Source organism: Atractosteus spatula, chromosome 8, assembly GCF_055471065.1.
Source record: "Atractosteus spatula isolate fAtrSpa1 chromosome 8, fAtrSpa1.hap1, whole genome shotgun sequence".
NCBI lineage: Eukaryota > Metazoa > Chordata > Actinopteri > Semionotiformes > Lepisosteidae > Atractosteus > Atractosteus spatula.
The window spans coordinates 31,681,593-31,708,389 of NC_142713.1; the positions used below are offsets into that span (position 1 = coordinate 31,681,593).

General features: G+C 40.1%; 1 protein-coding gene across 1 annotated transcript in view; it reads left to right on the forward strand.

Moving 5' to 3' along the window:
• Positions 1 to 26,797, forward strand: part of lrp6 (low density lipoprotein receptor-related protein 6) — a 74,257-nt gene that overhangs the window by 10,877 nt on the left and 36,583 nt on the right. The window contains exons 3-7 of the mRNA XM_088923748.1: positions 17,434 to 17,631; positions 17,900 to 18,096; positions 19,919 to 20,050; positions 23,680 to 24,076; positions 25,154 to 25,325. Of these exons, the coding sequence (XP_088779874.1) occupies positions 17,434 to 17,631; positions 17,900 to 18,096; positions 19,919 to 20,050; positions 23,680 to 24,076; positions 25,154 to 25,325 (1,096 nt within the window). The remainder of the gene's footprint in view (positions 1 to 17,433; positions 17,632 to 17,899; positions 18,097 to 19,918; positions 20,051 to 23,679; positions 24,077 to 25,153; positions 25,326 to 26,797) is intronic.

Sequence of the window (26,797 nt, forward strand, 5' to 3'; positions counted from 1 at the left end):
CGTGCCCTGGACTGGAGAAGGCTGAGGAGCGTTTGAGGTCTGGGCTGTGTTAAATGCCTGGAAATATCTGGCTGAGATGTATATCTTGTACATTCAGCAGATGTTCCGAAGTAATCACTCAGACGCTTTTGTTGCTGTAGGTAAAGCAGTTGTGTACTTAAATTGAGCTGCTCCAATGTCTCCTAGTTACAAGTTCCAAACTGTAGAGCTCAGTTGTCTTTCTTGGAAAGGATTTGATTGTAGAAGGTGAAGCACTTACATTTTCCCGCTTCGGTAAGCAGGGGGATTTTATGAATGAGAATTCATACAATACACTACACTTTTCAAAATGGGCCATGTTTTTACTTACCACCGCTGGCACTGTTCTTTAAAATGAAAAGTATTTTGCCACCTCTGAATTCAGTGAACACCACGAAAACCAAAGGATTTCCACATCTGAAAAGGAAAAGCAATGTAATTGCTTTGCAAACCAGCAGATAAATATACCTGTCAAATAGTCCTAGGTTAAATGATCATGCTAAAAAATGGAAAGCATTTAAGTATTTGTTGCGTTTTTAAAAAAATCTTGCTTTGCAAATAGTTCTAGGTTATATTTTCTGTCCTAAGTTACATAAATCGCTACAAGTCAATGTAGGTGAATGGTTTAGTGTCCAGTCCTGGTCCTGGATGGATGGTATTTTTGTGGGCTTTTGTCCTAACTCTTCTAGTTACTAGCTAAATTGGATTAATTAGTCTTTTGGTGATGCAACTTGAAAGAGACTTAAAAAAATGCAGAGGAACTGGCCTTCCAGGCTCAGGAATGGGCACCCCTGGCTTCAGAGTACTGTTGTGCCTGAGATGTGCTAGGCTGCACAAAAGCCATAGTGTCTACATAACAAAACTGCAGAAAATTTAGTGTAATGAATATGCAGATATACACTAATGCACTTAGTCATTGTTTATGAACATCAAGTGGCCTTAGTTGCAGTTTTTGATATGTGAAATATACATTTTAGCTTTTGTTATCCTTGCCACGCTTTTCCTTTCTTGCGTAAAGCTATTAAATGGTTGATAATTTCAAAGGGAATTTCCACAGTACCATCACAGAGGCAAAGGATTACAGTTGCTTAGGATCTTAAGACATGGATAGAATGTTCAAGCCAGCACTAGTCGACCCGCCAGAAACTTGAGCATTCGGCCTGGAAAATATTACTGCTAAAAGAGTTATTCTTGGTAACCCATAGTTTTAAGGAGTCATCGATCATTTAACCAGGAAAAATGATATACAATGCAGGAAGTCTGTTTTTATTTGGAATTCTAGAGAAAGACTGGCTTTCTCAGTTTCAGTCCTTTTGTAGAAGAAGATGCACAGGCAGTGTGCACATTCTCAGGCCTTGTTGGCCATCAGTCAGTTACTGTGAAGTAGTGTAAACTGCTGTAGGTTGTCAGGTTCAGATGTTGAAGATCTAATGGTCTTGAGTGTTTGCAGCATTGTGCACAAGCACCAGGTTGGACACAGCCTCAGCTGCTTTTCAGCATAATGTCCTTCCCCCTGACCAATGTGTTACCAGGTATTAGAATTGTGCAGGTTGGAAGACACCGCTACTGTAAGGGAGAAAGTTAGATTAACAATCTGTTTGAAGCCGCTTTTAAGTATCACTAGGTGTGATAGCGGTTTTGCTTACAGTAGGTTGGGTTTTTGTGTTTAATCTAAATTTGAATACACACTAAACTTATCAGTCTTGTTTTTAACTTGTTCCTTATTTACAGTATTTACAATTTTTGATTGGTGCTCCCCATTCCTACGTCACTTCAATAGGTCTAGCTACTGACAAAATTACGCAGAGTGCATTGCAAAGCTGGCTGTAGGCAAGGTAGTGTTGTATAGTACACCCAAGCCTATTGTACCACTTCAGAGAGTTTGGGTCAGTTATCACAGCAGTGTTATTAGCCGCAGATACAGCAGCACTGGTAACCTGAAATGCTCAGCATTATTTGCAGGAAGTGCAATTAAGTTGCAGTAGTGAGATTCATTAAAATATAACAAGTAGCTTAAATTTACCACCAAGAATGTATTATGTCAAACGCACATTGAGCAAAATCGCAAAATTCTAGAAAAGAATAAGGATGACCAAGAAGTAATTATATAAATTACATAGCACAATTATCCTTTGTTTATGGTTGCCTGTTGAAACCCTGTTCTCTGAAGCTTGTGCTGCTCTGATCTAGTTTCAGAACTTCTAATAAATTGCAGAAGTCTTCAAAATACTTTTTTGCTGCAATGGTTAATAGATTAATAATCTAAAGCCATATCACCCTGCAACTCACAACTGGCAACCCACTGAAGCTAAGCAGGTGTGAGCCTGGTCAGTACCTGGATGGGAGACCTCCTGGGAAAAACTAAGGTTGCTGCTGGAAGAGGTGTTAGTGGGGCCAGCTGGGGGCGCTCTCCCTGCGGTCCATGTGGGTCCTAATGCCCCAGTATAGTGACGGGGACACTATACTGTAAACCGGCGCCGTCCTTTGGATGAGACGTAAAACCGAGGTCCTGACTCTCTGTGGTCATTAAAAATCCCAGGCCGTTTCTCGAAAAGAGTAGGGGTGTAACCCCGGCGTCCTGGCCAAATTTCCCATTGGCCCTTACCAATCATGGCCTCCTAATAATCCCCATCTATGAATTACTCCTCCCCACTGATAGCTGGTGTGTGGTGAGCATTCTGGCGCACTATGGCTGCCGTCGCATCATACAGGTGGATGCTGCACATTGGTGGTGGTGGAGGGGAGTCCCCATTACCTGTAAGGCGCTTTGAGTGGAGTGTCCAGAAAAGCGCTATATAAGTGTAAGCTATTATTATTATTATTATTAAAGAGAAGCAGCAGAGAATTACGAAATGCTTGAGTATTTAAAGTGCTTTACAAAACTTTTAGACTGTAGAAGCAGTTCTTTCTGTAATTTTCTTACTCCTGACTAAAGGAGTAATAAAGATGTAATATGGCCAGCTTACTGCCAAGTACAATTTTCAGCAGGGTGTCTGAGCACTTTATGAACTGATGACTGTATTGTCCAATTTACAGGACAATGTCTTACTCCAGGATTCTGCCTTGAACGTTTTTGTGGAAAAGAAAAATATGCTTAAATCGTTAAAAAGCCAGTTAATTTTCTGTCACGCATCCAATTCAAACAGCTTTTCTTCCATTTTGTAAGATGCATTTGTTTTTTTATTGTATTTCAAGTGATTTGTAAATATCCCCAGTAATTAGTGAGCTTTTCCATAAATACCCTGGCAGATGTTCTGTAATCAGAACACAAATTGGAAAGCAGCAGTAATCACTGTATTCTTTCTTTCTTGCTCACTACATTAATATGCAGTAATCCTTCCTTCCATGCTTATATACAGTGGGTTTAAAGTTGTGCTGTTTGTTATAAAAAATAATACTGTAACTACCGTGGCGTGGCAAAACATGATTTAAGGGCCTGCACTTCAGACATGAACATGACAGCCTTCAGGACCGATTGTATAATGTTGTAAATATTCTAGTCATGGATACTGAGAATTCTGGCTCTCCAGTTCTTCAATTCAGTCATGCCAGGTAATGGTACTAGAATGTTCTTGGGAAATGTTTCCATTATAAACAGATCTCTGGTTCTGTAAGCTCTTGTGAAATATTCTTAGTATCCATTTTTTTTCCCCACAAGCATATGGTGTGGAGAAAGGTAACAGTGGCCAACAGGGAGACCCAGTATGAGAGCCGGGGGGAAGTAGGAGGAGCAGAACTTTACCTGGGCTGTTTGGCATGTTGAAACAATGGTAGAAAGCACTTGGCTGAGAAGGAATGGTCCTGTATTGGCCTTAAGGTCAGATTTGGGTTTGACTAACCTGATTGGATTTTATCACAGATATTGGGAATCATTGAAACGTTTATTTTTTGAACTTCTGCTTTTGTGGAGGACCATGTATTTGCCATTTGGATCAATTACAGTGAAATCTAAGTACGCACAGTACGCAGGTACCAGGATATTTATACTTGCGGTTCCTTAAACATTTAATTTGGGATGATTTTCGAGCTTCACCTGATATGTAGATTGTGACCCATTGAGGTCAGTGAAAGACAGTACGTAATGAAGTAAAGAACTGTGCCTGACAATATATTAAGATGCTTGAGAGACATGCAAAAAGTAGCATGTAGCTATTCCTCCGTCTGTCAGTGAATAGTGAACAAATACTATTAATGCATTCCCACTGCATGTCATTAGCTTTACTTTGATTTTGATGGTGCTTGGCAACAGCAGCAACTTGCTGGTGTTTTGGTTAAAGGGGCATTTGAGCATTCTTTCCTTTGTAGCCTCACCATAGGCAAACAACTGCTAGTAATCTGGGCTGGACAAATAAACCGATGACTCCGAAAGATGGGTTTGTCCCTCCATGGTGTGAAGAGAGGAGTAGAGGTTACATTTAAAGACTAGGCACTAGCTGAAATGAGATTTTTTTCTTTCCTTTTGTATTAATGTATGAGATGTCAGTTAAATATCATGCATGGAGCTAAATCAGGTAAAAGGTAGATCTCCTAATTATCGCTTAAATTGTAAAGATGGATTTTCGTAAGCCAAACTTTATCACATTGAAAGTATTGATATAATAAGTTTTTACTTTGTTGCATCTTCTATACCCTGAAAATCGATATTTTTTTGTAAGATTTTTAAAATTATTTGCGACTGTATTGCAATATTTTTCTCATTAAAATGTTTGTTGAAACAAGTACGTAGTTTCCTTCAGTGTGGAATGTATGTTGCCTTGCCATGTTAAGCAATACGTTTCCCCTGGTGAAGAAAGTTTTTCTTTAGTTGCTGGAGCAATGATGTATTCACATAAATCTCAAGGAGGATTTTTTTGTATTTTTTACCTCATTCCAAGTATTCTGTGCTAATCTACATATTCGCAGGAAAAGAATATTTAAGTACATGTTCGGCTCTTTTGGGGGAGTAAGAATGTGAGAACATTTATTCAGGATGCCATCAAAAAGTGGTCCTTTCACTAGGTGATGGTCAGATGGTTTTGTTGTATCAAATAAGGCATAGACGTTCTCAAAGAAATATGCTTATACAACAGAACACTATTATTCTTGGACATCCAAGATGATATCCTTCTGTAAGTAGACTGTGATTTGCTGCTGTTTTGTTGGATTGCATCTAGACTGTTTGATAAAAGCAGTCTGGCTTGCAGCTGCTGTTGAAGGACAAGCGTTAGGAGTGCTTCACCGGTCTTTACTTCTGGGGGAACCAATACTTGTCTCTTGCCCTGTCTTTTTTTATAAATGTAGAATCGCCAGTTTGTTATACCCACCTGGCTTGGCATCGTGTGTTTTTGACGTCTTCGCTCACGGCTCTGGGCCCGGCCGCTGCACAAGCTGGATGAGGAGGTGCAGGCAGCTCGTCCTTTAACACGTCACAGGCGGCTCGGCCCGTACCGGAGGCTCGGTGCCGGTTTGAGAAGAAGCACATCCCTCATTAACAGCACTGTATGCCTGTAGGCATCGCTGGGAGCCGAGCGAGTCCTGTCTGAGCATTCCCTCCTTGCCCTGGGTAGCATTCGGGCAATTGTGCCTCTGTTTGGGGAATCTCGGTCGCAGTCAGCTAGCAATATAACCCGGTTCGGTCCCACGATCAGGGTGCTCATCTTGTGCTTGGGCAAGTTGCACCAACTCTGTATGCTCATACATGTGCTCGTTGACTTGTTTCTTTAGTGGCGTGCATATTGACAGCTGTTTTCTTGCTGTTACTAAACTGACACAGTGATGTATCAATTGGTATGACTGTCTTGCTGCTTTTGGGATGGGGGTCCAGTTCCTGCCTACAGTGGTTTTCTGTATTGGGTTTGCATGTTCTCTGCTTAGCACCTGGTGAAATCCCACAGCGCTGTGATCTCCTCCCACAGTCCAGACAGGCTGACATCTGAGTGTTGTCCCCTGGCATGTGAACATAAGCCCCTTGACGGACTCGTGTCTCAGTCAGGATGTATCCTGCTTTGTGCCCCTTGTCTGCCAGGTTAAGCTCTGGCTCACTGGATGTGTAATTTAAAAGTAGGGCCAAATTTCCAAAACGGAACCGAAACATTAAGGGTAGAAGCCATGTTCTATAAGAAATTAGCAACTTTTAAAACCTGAAAGCTTATTCCAAAAAAACTGCAATGTGTTGGTATAAAATAACATATACACTGTGTATGTGAACAAACTGAACTGCTTTTTAGATTTGACACAGAAAACAGTCTTAAGTCATCTTGGCTAATTTTAGACTGGTTTTCTAGTCATTAAATATGATTGAAAAAGAAACAGGTTGACATTGTTGGCCATAATTATTTTTGGTGTTGGTTGAACAAGATGACTTGTTCAGAGATTAATTCTATTGGAAAAGTGCTCCTAATAGAAAATGCAGCAAACTAGTACCACGTTTTGCAAAGTTTAGTATGATATTATGAAAGCAGTTCTAACATGCTAAACAAATATGGGAGAGAAAAAAGAAAACAAACCAAGAAACAATATAAATGATAAATCGTACTTTTTGTACAAACTGGCTTATTGTATTTGAGATGTTTTAAAAGCTTCTGCAGTGTCTGAAGCCCTAATAGGCCTAGGAAGGCAGCTGCAGATGTGGGGACGTAATAGAAAAAGTCTTCTGTGGTGTATAACCTTCATGGTATGTACAGATCATTTTTGGCATTGTTGAAGTGTGTAATGACCTTAGCAAGTCCTCATCGTGAGCTGGGCCTAAGCTCTTTAGTTCCTTGTAAGTAGGGAGTAAGATCTCACCTCTATGAAATTCAAGGGTTACCCATTGTAGAGCATTTCCAACTGCAACTATATGGTTGTGCTTTCCTGATTTTATTAGAACCCATACTGCCATATTTTGAACATACTTTAGCCTTTGGGGAGTTGTCAGTAGAAATAGTGGTGTGTGGTGCTGCTTCACGTATCTGGGGTCCTGAGTATGGAGTTTGACTCTGTGCCCTGGGATGACTACTGTCCCGTACAGGCAAGAGCACTTGTGTTTTCCAGCACAGGCTCTCTGTTGCTACAGTCTTCACCTGGATAAGTAGCTTTTTGCTAATGGGTGGAAGGATGGGTACTGGCTTTTCTGGTGTTTTGTGGTGCATCTTAAAAAAAAAAAAGGTCTTGATGAAATTAAAGTTTTTGTGCTTTTCTAGGCACTGGACAGAGAAAAGTTTGTCAGACCAGGTGGAGGTAGTCTAAATTGACCAGTGTTTTGTACGTGAAAAACGATACGCTAAAGATAATAAAGTTCAAAGGATGTTGCACTAAAACCCAGGTTTAGCACTTCAAAATTTCGTAAGTCGGTCTGAGCTGTGTAGACCCCGGTATTAAACTGACCTCAGTTTTTCATAGATGAAAAAATGCCACTTCCAGATTTGTCTATCTGTTTAACACTTTAAGGAAAGAACCAACAGGTTATTTTCTCCATTTGGTATGTCTTCTGTTCCCACACTACACTATCTTTTGTTTATTTGGTTGTATAGTAATTCAGGTAGTTTTCAACTTTTACTTGAATGAACGGATAAACGTGTGGCATTGGGGGGGGGGGTTAAAATAGTGCATAGAAGTGAAAACTATGATCCCCTGCCTGTAATTTGTCTTTTCCTGGTGTATATTTATTCTAGTTCAGTTAGTTCCTAAAGGCTCGTGCCAGTACATTCTTGGGTTTAAAGAAATGTCTTGCACTGACAGGCTAATAAACTGAACATCTTGTGTTGTAAACAACGTTCGAAGAGACCTGATTTGTGTATTCTGAGTCCCCCAAAGGATTTGACATCGTCAACTCCACGGGCTTCATCAGAATTCACAATGACACAAGAGCCAAAGGACAGACATTGTAGAAATGCCTTTAAAGCTCAGGAGGTATTTCTTGACACAGGCCTGTGGGAATGTGGAACCAGCTAGCCAGCAGTGGCGTTGGAGTCGATACCCTGCTCCTCTCAGTTAACAGCTGGATGAGATCCAGCAGCCGAGTGCACTAGATGGCTTGAGTGGCCTCCTCTCGTTTGTAGCCTTCCTTATGTTCATTTGGCACGAGTGCTAGCTTTTGAATTACACTGACCAGTATGTATTGTAGCTGCTAAAGGAGTTGCTTTTTTCAATAAGATGTATATTATAAAAATATATTCAATAAGTTGTTTTAACAATTATGGTAAAGTTAATGTACTTTAATCATAAATGATGTATTTAAAATTAGCTTTTTTTTTCTTCTGTCTGTTCTCATCCCTATAGCACTTTTCCAGGGGTTGAACCCGAATTTGACTGGGTTCACTTTGGAGTTTCTGTGCAGCTGTCCTGAAAGTTTTCCGACTTGTTTAAAATGTTCTGCTATACTTTAGTTTTTCATGCCTTGTGCGGGTAGGCTGAAACTAAAAACAAAAACCCCTAAGGAAGGCGTTGAGCTTCCCTGCCGTTCTGTCTCCTCTGCCTCTGGGGCGCTTGCAGGCAGAGCCGAGCAAGAGGTTGACGGCCGCGGGATTTCGGTAGGCGCTGCTCCTGCGCATTGCAGAATGGCCACCCCCTCCTCCACCTCCTTTTGATGGCCGTAATCTGTTACCAAGCAGGGGGGTGAATTAGCATGTTGATTTGCAGGGCCGGGGATGAAAGGCCCTGTAATGTATTCATTGGTTTTATTTAAATGGTGGTGACCTCGCTCTGGGCCGGGGGTGGGGGGGAGTGGCCTGCACCTTGAGGACGGGCTGGCGGCGGGGCCGCAGAGGCTGGCGCACACCCGGGGCGGGCTGCCGGTCCCGGCGGAGGGCTGATGAGGGGAGCAGAGCGGAGATGGCGTTCTCCGCCGGGTACGCCTGTAATTACTCCACTGTACAAATAGCTTAGTGAGCTTTCTCTTAATTATCCAGCCCTTAGGAACGCCCCCCGCTGTGCCTGCCTCCTCTGCTCACGCTCCTTTCAGGGCCGGGCCCACTCCCCTCCCTTCCTGTGCATGCAGGGACCTTGTGTGCAAAGCACACAGGCGGGCGCTTCGCCACTGAGCTGCAGGAGAGCAGGACTGGGGCTGCAGACCCTGTCCGCAAGCACGCAGAGACACTGCCGTTCACGGTAACAGGTGATGCCTCCCCCACTGAAAGCAACACATAAAAAAACGTGATGACACCAGCAGCTGGTGTTCACTTAGGTCAGTTTATTCAGTTAGCAGCCAATTGTCATTAAGGTTGTCAAAGCAGCCAAACATGAACTAAAACAGATTTTTCATTAACCAAATAGTATGTAAGTTTACTTTTCTGTATAATTCTTGCAAAGGTAGTGTGTCATTGTAAGGATAGATGTTTGAAGAATGTTCTTCTTTATTAGGACTTGTCTAGTAGTTGAAATGGAAATCTAATAAGTAAATTGATTCTTAAAATGTAGAGAGCTTTAGGAAAATATATAACAAGGATGTAACTGGTGTGCTACGTGCAGATTTTTAGAAGACCGTTTATCAACACAGTACGTACTGTCTAGATTACTAAATTAGCCGAGGGTAACTGCTAAGCTTTGCAAAAAATCTATTGGTGCTGCTTCTTTCGTTTTTATGATGTAATCTGTTTTGTCCTAAGGAAAGGAGAAGTATTAGAAGGGACAAAGTGCTGTAGCTTCCCTTGCATTGCAACATCTTATAAAAAAAACCCTGTACTGCTTGTAACAAGTGGAGTCTCTGCTGCACTCTGCAGAGTGACAGCAGGGCTCCCAATATTGCAATATTGAAATAAAGACCTTACTCAGGTGAGAGCTCTCTCTCTTGTGGCTTCCTTGATAGGTAAATTTCCATGACATAGTGCTAGTGTTTTCAAGAAAGAAATCCAAGCTTAGGAAAAGGAAGTATTGTACTGTGACTGAAATGATATTTTTTACGTTGTCAGTGTAAAAAGAATGGTGTCTGATGGCAGTTAGCTGATTGTTTTGTAGTGTTTCCAGGAGCTGAAACATCTTGATTCCACTCAGGCTGGAGCAAGAGGCATTTCTGAGCTTTCATCGCCCTTCATGTTTGTGGTGTTTTCTGCTGCATCCAGGCAACTCGCTGGAGCTTTGGCTGAAGCTCAGTGCAGTGTTTAAAATCGTTGGCGGTGCTTCTGTCCTGAATATATTTCTGTAGTATCAAATTAAAGAGGGTTAACCGAGTGTAGATCGCGTCAAGACCACTGAAATGTTTTTTTGTTTCTACTGCAAGAAACCTGGTGCCCTGGTTAAGGCTGCCTGCTGAGCGAATAGTTTGTCACGCCACCTGTACTTGTGAATATCCCTTCAAACCATTGGGAAGCTGTCACTTTACCTGCATTGTCCTGTTTCCAGATTACCTACCATTGTCCTACCACTGTAACCTGGTTGAAAATTAGTTAGTATAAAGTTTTAATTTTGCAGTACTAATCAAACACAAATTATGATTGTCTTGAGGTATAAAAGTATATTTAGAAACCATTACCTAGGAATAACTCTATTTTATGTTTGTAATGATAATCTTTACCAAAAAATAAATGGGAAATTTAAACTTTAATACCTTGAATTGGGTTGTACAACAAAATCTAGTACAGTGTTTTTCCAAAAGCCAAGATCGCCTCTGTATTTTGTGACTTGAAGTTCATGTACTTTTTCAGCAGCAATGCTACAGTACAGTACACTTCTATGTAGTGTGCAAGTGCAGATCTGACCTTGTGTAGAGCAGCTTGTGTAGCTGTGTGTCCTGAGATCCCAGAACAGATCTCTGTCAGCACACGTTGCGCTGCTCTGTCCTGGGAAGTCATTGCTTCACTTGAGGGGAGCATTCTGAAGTTGAGCCAGAAATCTGTGCCTGCCCTTGGTGGGTATTGCTCTTAACATCCTCATGCTGTGTGACTATACAGTAGCATGTGTATGGTTTCACAGTAAGAATGCACATAGTTAACAAGATGCTTTAATAGTGAAAGGATAAGTGATGGTTTATCTCTGTGTATTGTGAGCACTACTGTACCTTCTTTTGTCCTCCAGTGGAATCCCTTCCTCTTGCCAGGCTCATTCTGCCAAGGCCTTTTCCTTCTGCTGCACTCTGGAGAGTTCATATGCATGTGAAAGAGGAGCCATTGTTGCCGCTCCTTCTGATAGCGTAAAGGGTTCTCTTGGTTGAAGACTACCCTTGTTAGGAATTTGTACACGGATTAATTATCCTTCCTGATATACTGTACCAAAGATGGTCCTGTACAGCTTGTGCTGGCTTGTGGGTTTTGTTATGCAGGTGCGCAGAATGTTTTCTGGAGCCACTCTAAATGAGAACCTTTAAAATTGAAGCCTTGTTTGAAGCTTGTTGAAAAATGTATAAATATTTTGTGCCTTGCTAATGATGAGGCTAGACAAGGTGTTCTTGTTTAGTATTCAGTAACAGTACTAGTTCTTGTATTTGACAGTTTATATTTTACGCAGGTTGAGAAGGTGATGTTTAGCACGTAACATACAGCCAAGGTCATGAACAGGCTTCTGTCAGCAGCCCAGATGTTTTTAACCCTGAAAAAATGAGTTTAGGCTGGACATGTTTGAATTTTGATAAACGCAATTTATAACAGGTGAAAGTGTCACAATTACTGCTCCATTGTAAGTTACTTTTTCACTGTTAGCAATGTAACCGCAAAACTGCGGAGAGAATGTATTTTTGCTTCAATGTTAATCATGTGAAGTAAAGATCACTGCTCAGCTGTCTTGTTATTGCATGTGTAGGTCAGCAAGGAAAAAGAGAAAAAAGCGTTCCTTATTTTCTGCTTTAGTAGCTTTAGAAAGTTTATCTGAATTTGGTGTTTCATTTAAGGACATCAGGTGTTTGACTCAAACTGTTTTGAACAGTAGCTTAATTTCTTTAATTTCTTTAGCAAAACCCATTGATGTTGAAAGGCAACCATGACTTTCACAGGGCAAATCGAACTTTGCATCTCTGTACGACTTTGGTGAACCTAATCTGCATCAAACGTTTTTATTTGGACATTTTTACCGTCCAACACTTTTTACCTGCTTTGAGATGTCTTTCTGGGAACAAAATCCTAATGTATGAGCCTGTGTGTCACTCTTGTGTCTGAACTTCACGCGGGTCTTCTGCTCATTCTGTCGTCTTTGAGAAGGACCCATGGCCCAACGGGAATCCAGTTGGAAGCACTTCTGGGTCTGTTTCAGGGGGCAAACATCTGCTGTGCCCCAGCCCTAAGGTCGAAGTATTGCGTGATGTGGTATTGGGTTTAACAGTAGGGGGTTCACTTTACAGTGCAGCAATTTTAAAAGCCCCATTCTAAATGTTTAAAGGTTTGCCAGAGGGGAGCTTTTGAAAGTTTTTTTCTGTAGATATTGGCAGCTTTTTACACGGGGTAGTCGCCAAGTGATGTTGGCATTCTTTTTGCGTAGGCCCTGATTCATACACAGGCAGAGCAGTACCCCCCCCCCAAAAAAATTAAATAAACTGGAGGTCGTCAGCCGAGCCTTAGCTAATGGGTCTCAGTTGCTGTCTGGTGTGCACGTGTGCCTCCTGTTTGATCCCACTCAAGAGGCTGCTGAGCTGCAGCTCTGCTCCCCTGCGTGGTGCTGTGGTGACTTGCATACAGCTCGCTGCCCCTCTGCAGGGGGATTCAAAACACCACGTCGGTTGTGTGCTGTAGTGTTTCCTGAGGTCTGGGTTTGTTTCTGATGGTTCTCCCTCTCCCTGCGAGATGATCTCTACTTTCAAGTTTTCTTGGCAGAGCTCTCAGACTTTTTTAACCGAATGTTGTCCTGTTACTTACGTGTTCTCCTTTTGCATATTGAGAAATATTACCAAGCTAACAGATGCAATTGGTTCGAATGCTTTTGTTGCATTTTTAAACCGGCTGTATATTTTATCACAATACTCTAAGATACTGTAAATTGTTTCTAAGACGATGTGGTCGTGATTTGTTGATTGGTTTAGTTACATTGAGTATTAACATTTTGAACCAAGAGTCAGCCCATTTTTATGTAAAAACTTTAGCATGTGAAGACATTTAACTTGACAAGAATGGGTAGGAATTGCAGTGTCCAGATGTGAAAAACTGGTAGAAACTTATCCAAGAAGACTGATGGCTGTTATTTCTGTCAAACTTGCCTCTACCAAATATTGACTCTCACATGATGAATACATATGCGATCACTTATTTTTTGTTGTATATTTCTAATTGTTTAGAAATGTCTTTTGACTTCAATGTTAGTGTTCTTTCAATAGCAAAAACTAAGTTAAATGCATTATGATTCCATATTGTAACAGTAAAATGTAAAGTCCAAGGGGGTGAATACTTTTGGACTTTTGTAAGCTATTGTAAATAGCTATTGTAAATTGTCTTCCCACAGTGAAGCTGAACATTCAGCCCCCATCGCCATCAGTGATCAGCTTCTGTCTAGGTTTCCATCTAGCAACACTGCCATCATGGTTCTGAGTGATTGAGAGCTCCATATGAATACTGTCAAGACAGGATAGGCTCCAGTGGTGCTGGGGGAGAGAATGTGGAGACTCGGAGTACATCTTCTAGTTCATGAGGAGATCATATTCTTGTTTCTCAGCCATCAGGATCTGTTTCAGTTGCTGTGTGAAGCATGGTGTGAAGTTACTGTAGCAGGAGTTCTATGCAAGATCCTACTCCTTGTTTAGAATAATGAATCTGGACACTCCAACAGTATATAAAAAGATGCCCCCTGCACAAAATACATAGAAGGGACTACAGGGACAGGTTTCATATGATGGCATCTATTGAGGGATCAAGTAAGATCTGTGGAAAAAGAAGTGGATCATTGATCAGGATATTTGGATGTGAGTTTGTGAGAAGTTAATTTGTAACATTCACATCCCTATTTCAGATAGTAATAGCTGGTAAATTAATTTTATATGAAGAAACATAGCATGCAGATAAGTGCAGGATACTGGTGATGAGTCCAGTGGACTGTTCCATTCCAGAGACTGGCAATATCCCTTATCTGTGGTATTGAAGTCTTCAAGTAGGTACCAGAAACATTAATATTAAACTTCAAAACGTGCAGAAGTTATATATCTATAGGAAATGTTTTGTTGCTGTCGTACAAACGATGTGCCACCGCTGAATTCAGAGGTTCACTTACTTTTGCACACAGTAACCATTGGGTTTCTGTTAAACACGTTTCATTTAATAAACAGTTAAACATTTTTTGTATGTGTCTGTCTGTTATTCAGGTTATTTTAAATATTGGAGTTCAGATAAGTTTTCAAGATTTATCCAAGATGTATGGAAGAAGGGTTCACATACTTTCAAGCAGCACTGTGTAACACTTTCAATAAATTCCCCTGTCTCCTATAGCTGTTAATCAACTTCAGTTGTCCTACAGTAGTATTTTGCTCAAGGCACTAATAGACTTAAGAACGTAAATTCCCAGATTAAACATTTCAGGCAATTTTCTGTTGTAGGTCTTAAATTTGTTTTTTTATCATAAACAATGAAAGATGATTAAAAGATTCTTTTTAATATTTTAGCTGTTTTTCATGTGGTTTGGTTTCCAAAATCCCGTAACGAAAGTGTATTGCTTTGTTTTAAATGATAGTTCTTTGGTTTTAAGCATGTAAAATTCCTGAAACCATTAAATGCTATTTTATTCAAATGAGGTAAAACTATGGATGCAGACTTGTTAGAACACTTTTGTTTGAGATATAGGAGAGGGGGATAAAACGCAATTTGGCAAGGAATTTCAATTAATATTCTGGGAAACCAGTATCTTTAGAAATAGTATGGCTTTGATTTTTGATGCATTCTGAAAGATGCCAATTTGCAATATTGCTGAGCTAAAGTGTTAGTGTTTTAGCTTAGTGTTTTTTATTTAGTCTCTTGCTGGATGTGACTTTTTACGATTTGACATTTGGTTTAATTAAATCTGGTGAAATTCTTTCACCCTGTAAATCTTAATCGCACTTAAATATGCTTCTTAAATGTTTTAGAGTGATAGAGGGCTTTTCTTTTGTCATGTGGCAGGAAGTTTTGTCAATAAATTGAGCTTTGAAATGGCTTCTGAATGTAAACCTCTTGATGTTTCAGGTAAATCAGCTCTTGGGTCTTAGGATGCTTTCACGTTTGTGTTGATAAATGTGGTCTTTTAAACCTTAAGTTTCTTCCTGAATCCACAAGTTTTAACTTCTTTGACTAAACGAGGAGACCTATTCAATACAGAAATGATAATGAAGGAGGTAAACACATCAGTAATTCACTGATAATTGACAAGGATTCATTCATTGTTGTGAAGTTTTTTGGTATCTCCAGCAGGATTGATGCCCCTCATTTGCACTTATTTTTATATTTGCATGCAGTGCCTTCAGAATTAATTTTAGGTTTCAAAGTATAAGATGACAAATATTGCAACTCCACAGAAATAAAAATCTCTTTGAAATGATGTATGGTGATCCAAATGTTTTGTTTTTGACCAGTGTTTTGTTAACGATGTTTGTTTTGTTTGCTTTTCGGTTTCATGTGCAATGCTTTAAAGGCTTTCACAAAATGTGTTTTAGGAAGCTGAAATCTGTGAACTGCTCTGGTTTCCAAATTGCTGTCCATATTACTCCTCTTGTCAGTAATTTTAACACTGCATTTACTATTACTTTGGATAAAATCACCCCCTTTAAGACTCGCTCAGTTTCCTTTAAGCACTCCTCTCTCTGGTATACGTAGAGTTCATGGTGTACATGAACTGCAATCTTTGAAAATACCTGGATGGTCTGTAGGGCACTTAAGTAAAAAATTGCTCAGTGGTTCACACTTATGCTTATAATAATCTGGCTTCTGCCAGATCTGGACAAGGAAATCTTATTGTGCTCTTTTCTATTGGCAAATTCCTTGAAGCAAAATAGTGACAAAACAGAATTTTTTCTGCTGGCCCGCAAATGTCATTTGGAAAAGCTGAAGAACCTCAAAGTAGTTGAGGATGACTTCCTTATTCCAGCATCGGCCGTAGTTGGGAATCACTCCTACACTTAGATCTGTGCATTGGTTGCCTGTAAGGTCATGTATGCAATATTAGATCCTATTACTGACTTTTGAGGGTCCAGATATTCTCATACAGTACATTGCTGAGCTCCTACATGTTTACACTCTCTTCTGTAGGCTGGTTCTTTGCTCACTGTACCCAAGACTAAATCTTCCTGTCGCTGCTGCTTTGTTTTGGAAAGCCCTTCCTCTGACTCTGTGAAAGACTAACTCTTTTCAAGTGTAAACTTAAAACTCACTTTTTTGCTAGGACCTATGTCTAATTGCCTTATAGTTTATTCTGTATGTTCTTGCTAGATTTTTTTTACTTCATCACTATGTACAGCGTCCTCTGGTTTGAAAAGGTGCTTCATATAAATAGGTTTTGGTTATATTCTTCTGAAGTATGAAATAGGATTGCTTGTTAATTTGATTTTGCCTCGAGTTATTTTTCAAGAGGGCCCAGAAGTGCCATGCTTTCATTGTTTATGCAATGATTTTTCTGTTTGTAGCTGGTCGACCCACCTGCAAGGTCTCAATCTTTTCTCTACTGAACTGCATGGACTTGCTGTATCTAAACATATATTTTTTTTAACAATGCAGTTCTTTTGAGCTCTCTTGCACCAGTGGCTCCTTTCCATTTGTCTGTCTTCGGATGTTCTCTGCCTAGACTTTAGCATCTTTGAATACCCCTGGTTTGTCGAAGGAAACACATACTCCAGCCCATCCATATGAACCTTATCAGTCTGTGGTTGCGTGTAGTGCTGAATTTTTCTTGCATGTGAATTCTGCCTCCTTGGTGTAGACCGCATACTGTGCCACTGCAAAATAAACATTTTACCCCTTTGCTTTGTCCACTGTGTTCAGTAGGATGGACAGTTTGTGTTAGTGGAAGAGGCACTGTAGTGTAAATATGAATATTGTCTCAAAAAGACTAGTCATTATGGATAAACTTTCCTGGTCCACTTAGTCAGGGGAAAAACATTGAAAGTTTGTAAGCATAGTTCCTCAATAATAAATGTTAGCTCTTTATCACATTTACATCTCTTATGGCTCTCAGTGAGGAAATTGATTCATGTTAGGGCAATGTGTGTGCGTAGATATTATTAAATAAACTAAATGGAAACTTGGGGTAAAAATTACTTTTGCTTTTATTCAAACTGACTAATTGACACACAACTTTTGAGCTATTTACAAAGCATGCATCATTTTATCTTTGAAAATGCATTGAGCCATTTTTACCATAGGTTGTATAATTTACATTTTTGTCAATTAAATTAAGATGTGCTGATGCAGTACAGTATGAACTTAAACTCGTTACCACACGCCTTTTAGGATATTTTGAACGCCAGTTGCATCTACCCAACACTTCTTAGTTTAGTTTAAAAATATTAACATATTGATTACATTTTCAGAAGTGAAACTGCACTGCAGATTTAATCTTTTCTAATATTGCCTTGTTTTGTTCTTGAAGGTATATGTATTGGACAGACTGGGGAGAAGTTCCTAAAATTGAACGTGCTGGGATGGATGGTACAAACAGATCGATAATTATAGATCGCAATATTTACTGGCCAAATGGACTAACTCTAGACTACATTGAGAAGAAACTGTACTGGGCAGACGCCAAATACAACTTCATCCACCGATCCAACCTCGACGGCACATCAAGGTATTGCTTACTGGACCACTTCTTTTAAAAAAGTTTGTAAAACTGCTGCCATTATCTTATTGCCAAGGGATTCTTAGGTTTGCATGTGTTTATCTGTGCTGTAGCTGTTTTTAACAGATGTTCTTTGATGCTAAAATTCTATTCCAATTAGGCTTTGTCTGCTTTACCAACTAAAACATGCTGTGTATTCTAAAATTGTGGGAACATTGTAAAATTCCCCAGTTATCACTGGGAACTGGGATGAGTGGCTTGTGCTGTTTTTCTATAGGGAAGTGGTCGTGGAAGGTTCTCTCCCCCATCCCTTTGCCCTGACACTCTTTGAAGACACGTTGTACTGGACTGACTGGAACACCCACTCCATCCACTCCTGTAACAAGACCTCTGGAAGCAACCGGAGAGAGGTCCACACCAACATCTTCTCCCCCATGGACATCCATGTCTTCAACCAGAAGAGACAGCCAGCCTGTAAGGACTTGGTCGTTTACAGCTCGAGGACTGTATATGATCAAATAATGCCTGTTTTTTTTGCAAGATCTGAAATGATATGCTTGTGGGAAAAATCAGATTTTTCATGAGGTCATTATTAAGAGTTACATCAGGTTGAATTGCTCCAAGGGGTGTACATGTATATTTTTTTTAGCTAACTGACTTTGAGTGACTTGTACTTTGGGTATTAAATCTTGTTGCCTTTATAAAAAGCAACTGTGTTACTAAGGCTTGTCTCCTAATGCTATCCTTTAGAAATGATTATGGCACATAATCACTTTTTGTATTCTGGCACAGAGAACAATAGCTCTTTTGTTCTTTCCTTGCCCAGAATGCAGAGAATTTCTAATACTTTTGAGAAACCTGGCAAGTGGGATAAGGCACTTACACAAGTGTTAATTCTGCAGTTTACATTTTATTTTATTCCCCCGGGCTGCATAGCTGCAGTGGTATGGTTTGTCTGGCACTGTTTATATTAATCTTAACTGTAGAATAAAGAAACCAGGATAGTGTGGGGTTGGGGTTGATCTTCCTATGCAGAACTCCAGATCAAGTAAAATATTGAGCCATTGAGGATATTTTTTCCATGAGCTTTATCCAACAATTAATACATTTTTTTGGATAGCCTGTTAAAATATTTTTTCATAGTTCTTTCTTAACTTCTTTCAAAACAAATGTTAAATTTGAAGATTTCTAAATGAGGTATCAGAGCAGTCATATAAAGCTGGTTTGTTTGGTGTTCTGCTTTGACCAATGCTTCATCCTTCGAAATGATAAATCAAAGGATTTGTCACAGTCTCATGGTTAGCAATGAAATCTGTTCTTATGAAAGAACAGATCATTAACTCTTTACGCAGTCTGGTGTCGGAGATTGAACCTTGACAAAACGCCACTGTATGTCAGCCTTTAGAGATGATTGAAAAGCCAGGTATTCTACTTTTTGCAGCGAGCAGATCAGCAGAGGTTGAGTGATATGCTAGATAAGCTGTTTTTACTGGTGTGACCTCCCCCCCCCCCCCCCCCCCCCCCACCATCTTGTCTTGGCAAACTCATCCCATTACCCAGGGAATCGGGAATCCTCCTTTTTTATAAGGTCACACCCATGTTAAAGTATTACATAGAAAATATGTAAAATATTGAATATGTCAATCCTGATATATAAAATGTGTGGTAGATCATATACAAATATAAATTGCCAGTTGTCTGTTGTAGCTAAATTGACATCAGTATTTAAGAATCATAACACATCTGTAGTATTCCTGTATTTTGAGTGTGCAGAGTGTCTTAAGAGTCCTTTTCTAGTTCTTCTGCAGCTGAAGGTTTCAAAGATCTTTCACACTTTTGCACAGGTCTGTGAATAGGTACAAAATAAACATTCAGCATGCCTCCTTTTTGTGCCTTAACTAGACAATGTCAGAACCTCAAATATAGTAGAACCATAACCAAATTCCTTAACCTGCTTATGTTTTTAAGTAGCACTACTTCCATACTATTTTGCAGAATTTTATTGTCCTCATCAAAGTTATGTAAGCTCATATTGTAAGAAGCAAGTAGGGAAATTATTAGACTGAGAATACATTGATAGTGTGAGTAAAATTTAGAAATATAATTGGCCATTTTCATTTTGGTTTTGACTTTTGAGTGGAGATGTTCGGCTTTCTGTTTTTGTTAAATGCCTTCACTGTCTCTCATTTTGGTTAATGGCGGAGCAGTGCTTTACCTCTACACGAATCACCAATGTAAATATGCAATGCGTAAGAAAGGTATCCCATGTCAGCTCTCTGTCCTCTGTTCCAAGCAGCAAATAATCCCTGTGGAGAGAACAATGGCGGCTGTTCCCACTTGTGTCTGATGTCTCCTGTGAAGCCCTTCTATCACTGTGCCTGTCCAACTGGGGTGCAGCTTCTGGGGGATGGCAAAACCTGCAAAGACGGTAGGTCATCGTTTCAAGTTTTTTGCACCTTGGTATCCACCTCCGTTTCTCTCCCTTGAGTTTTTCCATGTCTTGGGTGATTCTGGAAATAGTGGCAAAAGAGCAGCACCCTTTCCTGCTGTATCTTACTGGAGACTGACAAGATGTTTAACTCTTTGTGTGGTTATATTTAGGTTGTTTCAGGTAGCGTGATGAAAAGGGCATATGGGATGTTCCCGAATTTACAGGTGCAAATGAGGGAGGCTGAGATGAGTTGAAAGAAGTGCTGTATTCCATCTCTTCACAGCTATCCTCTCTTTCTGTCCCCTGCTCCCGCCCCTCGCTCCTCCTCTGTCTCAGCTTTTGTTCTCCCGCTACATTACCTTTGCTTACTGCCCTGTCTTTCTCACACCTGAAGAAGGCTCCATGGCCAAAACATTGTGTTTTCTTTCTTTTCTTCTCAGCATGGAATAAACCTATTACTTGTTCCATAAATGTAAAAGGCTGTTTTTGTTGAATGTATTTTAAGTAATAAAAAAAGTGGCCAAACAAAATGTTTTATTTATACTGTACGTAGTCAGAATACAATGTATGTGTGAGATCTATCCTTAAGTAACCATCTTATGTTCTGCAATTTTGGATATGGGCACCACTGTGTGTTGGGCATAATCCCTGGGACATTTCAAGGCACTGCTGGGTTTTAGAGATTCCCTTGAAGTAAAAAATGAACATGTGCAATACACATTTTCCAAGATGAATATTGATGCCAATATTGCTGCTATCTCCCTTTTCGTGTGAGTGGTCAGACTGGATGAACAGCCGATTTGCGTTTCTGTTGTGATTTACAGCATCAGAACCCTTTTTGATTGCCTGGAGAAAAAATAGACATTTGTGACTGAGAGGCCAAACTTCAGCCACAAATATCTGTTACCATTGATATTTTAGTAGCTACAAGCTTACTTAGCAATTTCTGATTACAGCAGCTAGTGAACATAGGGCCCGGGGCCCTGTCAAGAAATGTGGACTTCATAAGTTGTCCTGTAATAAGATTTCCATAGTTTTAAAATGTGCTAAAAATTATGGATTCACTCCTGAAAATGTAAAATTCTGCACAAAATGTTTTAATAAAGGCACAAAACCCATCAGGAACCTGGACCAACAAAGTTTTTAGAAGTAAACCATACCAGAACTGAGCTAAAATTTCCAAAAACACATCTCTCCCACATCTCACTAGAGTTGGAAAAACAAAGGAACCACAATGCAGGTGTGTAAGTGCCTCCCCTTTTCAGCTGCAGCCCATCCATGTAGTGTTTGAATCTTTTCTTTCAGGTAGAGAAATAATGGTATGATGTAGAAATGTGCAGTAGTATCCAGTTTTTCTGGATTTTGTTTCCTTTCTAGCCAAAAGGGTAAGTATTTCATGCTACAGTGGAGCTGGAATGTTTTAGCCTTTCTGCATGTTGAAAAACAAAACTGACACTGTTCGGCAGTTGGATTCCTTCTGGACTATTTCTTCAGTTGAGCTGATTGGTACTCAGATTGTTGGTGGGGCAGCCAACAATCCCATGAATGTTGGTGTTGTAAACAATCAGCAAGTGAAATGGATCGGCGTTTCGACATGGAAAATTCTCCCACTTTACCAGTAGCTCTTCCAAAGCAGTATTTTAATTGGTATCCTGTTTATACAACTGAAAGCAAAAGTTAATTTGCCGTTATTGTGAAGTACATTACAAATTTGGTCAGTTAAATACTATGGTGTTCAGTCTCCGTTAACATCCTGGTTTTTGTTTGTAAATATGTCTAGAATTTACCCTAGAGGCAACTGTATTTTGTGTATTTTTTACACTGATGTCTTATTTATTGGAAAGGACATACTGTATTAACTGCCTCCTTCACGTATAACGCAGGGATTTGTTGAAGTGGAGAGTTTCACAGAAGTGGTCATGATAAACAGGTTGGAGTTACACTGTTTATCTTTTTTCTAACAGTAATGCATTCCAGGTAGTGCTGTCAGACCTGATGGTTATTTGGCTTTGTGAGTGTGGTTGTATCATGTTGGTTCTGGGGTGGGGTGGCAGGAGTGGAAAAAAAATGTGGATGTCATAGCTGTGCTTTCCTTGAGTTATCTCTGATTAATGATCCTTGTAGCCAAAGGTGATGTGGGCTGACCCGAGTGGAACAGCAGTTGCCTTGGAAACCTTTACTTTTTGAATAGTTCTGATTTACAGCCAAGCCATTTTCTCTTCTTTTTTTGTTTCATTTCCCAAGCCTAGAGCAAGGAGAGGAAGGCTTTTGTTCTGCAGCCACATGTTCCCACCAGACAATGCCCCTTTCATGGCTGTTTTTTAACCATTTCAGTGTTTTTCTGTGTAAATTAAGTGAGACTGCATGTTTGGTCAGGCATGATATAAGCTGCCTTAGTCCAGCCCATGTCACTGATGAGAACTGACGTTTCTTCATTGTCTGGCTTTGGCCCATGCTTGTGTCTGTGTTAAGGACCCTCGTAGAACATGCCTTCTTGGAAAACAAAGCTCAGTGTAATTTGAAACATTGGGAGAAGTACTCTAATTTGTTAGCCCCTTTATACATGCTCTAACATTTTAACCCCTTTGAGTCTGGCTAAATGTAGTCAGTGGAGACTGTTGGGACAAAGGGGGTCTGGCTTGCATGATATTGGCCAGGAGAGTAATGACTTCTAAAAGTAATCAACTGCTAAAATGCTCATGTTACAGATGTGCCAAAAGCATACACTCATAAATATGATTGCGTGTTTTCATATTTGTCCATTCTAAATTGGCCTTAAAAATAACCAGTATTTTTTTATATCTTTAAATGATCTATGTTTGTGAGCTGAAGGCTCATTAAAAAGAAATCATTAGAAAATATCGATCATCAAGCTCAGTAGTAAAGAAAGCAAGTGTATAAATGCTTTTAGGACCTCGTACCACTAGCAAAAGCATCTTTTGTTGTCCAGCAGGGCAGTAAGACTTGATGGGGCCTTAAGGGGACTTTTCAGTTTCTGAATAGAAAGCAGCCTGTTGGTCATGCATGATTGTTCAAAGTGGGCCCGACTGTTCTTTTCAGAACTCATTTCAGCAAATTTTATGAGGGGGAAAATGTCTGTGTGCAGGAATGAGAGGCACAAGTGCATTTATTTGCTTCCCCCTTTAACATGCGACATCTTGAATGCTTTCATTGAACTAATGTGTCAAATGGCAAGTAGGGAGAGAGGTTTTAGATGCAACATTTTGTATACTATTTAAAAACTGATATGGGAGTTGCTTTCCTGTAGTGCTCAGTACAAGGTCAGGGTCACCTGCTGAAATGGTAGTGTGAAAGTGGAGAAGTGCTAGAATCTGACAGGAGCACCACAGTGATTTCTGTTCCTGCAGAGGCGGAGAGAGTGGCCAGATTATCCTGACTCCATTTTGTCATTTGTATACAATTGCCAAATAAGCCTCTGCCCTAATTAAATCAATGATTTTCATCACAATTTGGTTCAGAGACTTTAGGGTGTGCAAATAAGAGAGAACATGATCTTTTCCACAGCTGGATAACTTGTTTAAGAGTTTTTTTCATGCAAGTCCATTCCAGTGGTTTGATAAATTAGCACCTTCAGAATGTGTAGTAATATTCTTCCTCTCGTCCAGGTGCCTCGGAACTGCTGCTGCTTGCTCGCCGCACAGACCTGCGGCGGATCTCCCTGGACACGCCGGACTTCACTGACATCATTCTGAACCTGGACGACATCCGGCATGCCATCGCAATTGACTACGATCCCGTGGAAGGTCACATCTACTGGACGGACGATGAGGTGCACGCCATCCGCAGGTCCTATCTGGACGGCACCGGGAGCCAGTTTCTCGTGACGTCGCAGGTCAATCACCCTGACGGCATTGCTGTCGACTGGATTGCCAGGAACCTGTACTGGACCGACACGGGCACGGACCGCATCGAGGTGACACGGCTCAACGGTACCATGCGGAAAATACTCATTTCAGAAGACCTCGATGAGCCTCGAGCTATTGTTCTAGATCCTATGTCTGGGTGAGTACCTTCTTCCTCGTTGGTGCTGTAGTGTAAGTTCTTGGTTAGTTTTAATTTTGCCTGTACTTGAAAGTTATCCAGTATGTGAGTTTAGATATTTTTGTAGTGAGATCTCATTTGGTAGAGAACCTTCACCAGCTGAGCCAAGTAGAGGCTGAGCTGTGTGATCTCGGGTTCGAGACTGGATCGTGTCAGTAGCTGTCGGTGATGAGGATTTTCCAAGTGGTGGCACACAACTGGTCTGTTCGTGGGACAGAGTGCTTTTAACAACTCTCGCCCCTGGGACGTTTCTGGAAGGTATCTGTTGCTCTTCGGGGTGCTTTCACCCACCGTAGAATTGAAGAACATTAATAGACCTAGTTTTAAGAGTGATGCGATCAGATGTGTTTAATAGTACTCATTTTTTCAGATGCATGTTCACCTATTGTTCTAAATTAAAGTTCAGTCATTTTTCCAATGAAAAATTAAGTCCTTTTGAGTGAATGATGCTGTTTTCTAAATTATGTATATCCATATTAATGCATATAAAGATCCCTCTATATACAGACAACCACTTTTTTTGCCACAAAGTGTGCAAATGTATTGGAATATTTTGAAAAACGAACATGTTTTTGCTACAGGAAGCAACATTCCTTCATTGAGTATCCTGCTTTAGGTCGGAGGAATATAGTTCAGTGCATCATCTGCCATATTCGTATTATGAATTTTTCTCTAACAAAGTGTGCATATTTATACCTATTTAATATGAATCTGTTTTTGCCATGCCTGTCATTATTCCTTCTTTGATGAGCATTCTGCTTTAGATGGAGTAACTATACATCAGTGTTCTGCTTAAATGGTAAAGCTTTTTTTCAAGTATTTGAAAACTGTTGGGATTTTTTTTGGGGGGGGTTCAGGAATCGGGGATTTAAATAAACTATAATCTTATAGGAATTCATTTTTGATTTATGTATTTGGTGTAATGTTTTTGTATTCATTTGTATGCATCTGTGTTCATGGAATTAATGTATAAATTGAGGGATGCCTGTGTTCTGCTTAATGCCTTTTGTTCCTTATACCCTTTCCTTCTCAACGCAGGTATATGTACTGGACGGACTGGGGAGAAATTCCCAAGATTGAACGTGCTGCTCTGGATGGAACTGACAGGGTGGTGATGGTCAACACGTCACTCGGCTGGCCCAATGGGTTGGCACTGGACTACGCTGAGAAGAAAATCTACTGGGGGGATGCCAAGACAGACAAAATTGAGGTTAGTTTTGCATGTGTTTGCATGGAGTTTGTATGAGTTGATGGTTCAAGAGGTTTTTCTGCGAGATGCAACAGGGACCAAGTTTACAATAGAAGGTCTCAGTCAAAGACCCGGCTGCATATGCCGATATGCTGGATGTTAGATTCAAAGGGACAAGATTGTTTTTACTGTACAGTGTTCTTTGAAAGCTGTTTTATATATAATGCTATGTAATTATAAAATCTTGCTACTTTTGAGTTATAATTTGAGTTTAAATGCTTTATAAACGATTGAACATTCCTTTTATTTCTATTGTATATCTGCTATGCAGTGAACTTTAGAAACATGTATTGCAGTGTAAGGAGCTGATTTGACTATCACACTTCTCACAGCTCTAGTGTGGCTGTTGCTGGCTACATCGAGGGCTGTCTTCTCTTTTCCATTGAGCAACAGTGGTGAACTTTGCTGCTCTCCGGTTTTGATTTTTTCTGTTGGCGTTCTGAAATTTGTCGTGTTATTTGCATTGCTGTTAAATTGTTACTTTAGAGTCGTACAGGGTGATTTTTGCCCTGCTGTGGGAAAACAAATGTTTGGAAGAATATGGGTATCCAAAAATTTCAGCTGAAAAGGTCACCACTGAAATACATTTCCAATAACCTTTAACCGGTAATAGTCAGGCTGACATTGATTAACAGCCTTCGCATTATTTAATATTGACTTTTGGCAATAGCACTTCTAGAGCCTTGTTCAAAGATTCAGAGCTTCAAAGAGACGTTTGCTAGTTAGAGATTTGAAGGTAGTACCTCAAGTTACCTTTTAAAATTAAGAACTTGTGCAGTGGTTCACACACAGTGTGAGGCTGTTCTGAAAAGAATGATGATAATTGCCCTTTAGTCTTGCAGGTTATTGATCATAAATGCAGCCCATTTAAAACATACCCCCTTGGTCAGATGGTTAGTCTTTCCTGTCTCATCCTCCCACCTGTTTGTTTTAGAGCTGCCTCGCCCTTTAGTCTAGCATCACTAATTGGTTGCCTCGTGATCTCCCTCCCAGAAAGCTGCTGTGCAGTGTACTGGCACTGACTGCTGTTTTAAAGAATATTGGAGAGGAGGGAATAAAGTATCCTTAAAGAGAGATTCCAAGTCATTCACAGAGGGCTTTAAAAAGCTGAAGTTGCCATTACTAAAGAGCAGTGAATCAGTCATTGCTCAGCAAGTTCATCCTCATCTGAATTAGTTTCGTGCCAACATATTTAAAATACCTGTTATGGTTAAGGTATTTCATATTTAATAAATGTTCAATCTGTATAGTTGTTAAAACTATTTTAGCTTTACTTTGCAGTGCATTTAGTTTCTTATTCAAGGACATCCTTTTGCAAATACAGTATGCAAATATGACCCTTCTGCTGTTAAGAATTAAGTGAACTTCGGCTTGCAGTATTTGACAGAAAAAAACTGGCCCTGCATTACAGGTTTACTGTAATTGAACTGTGG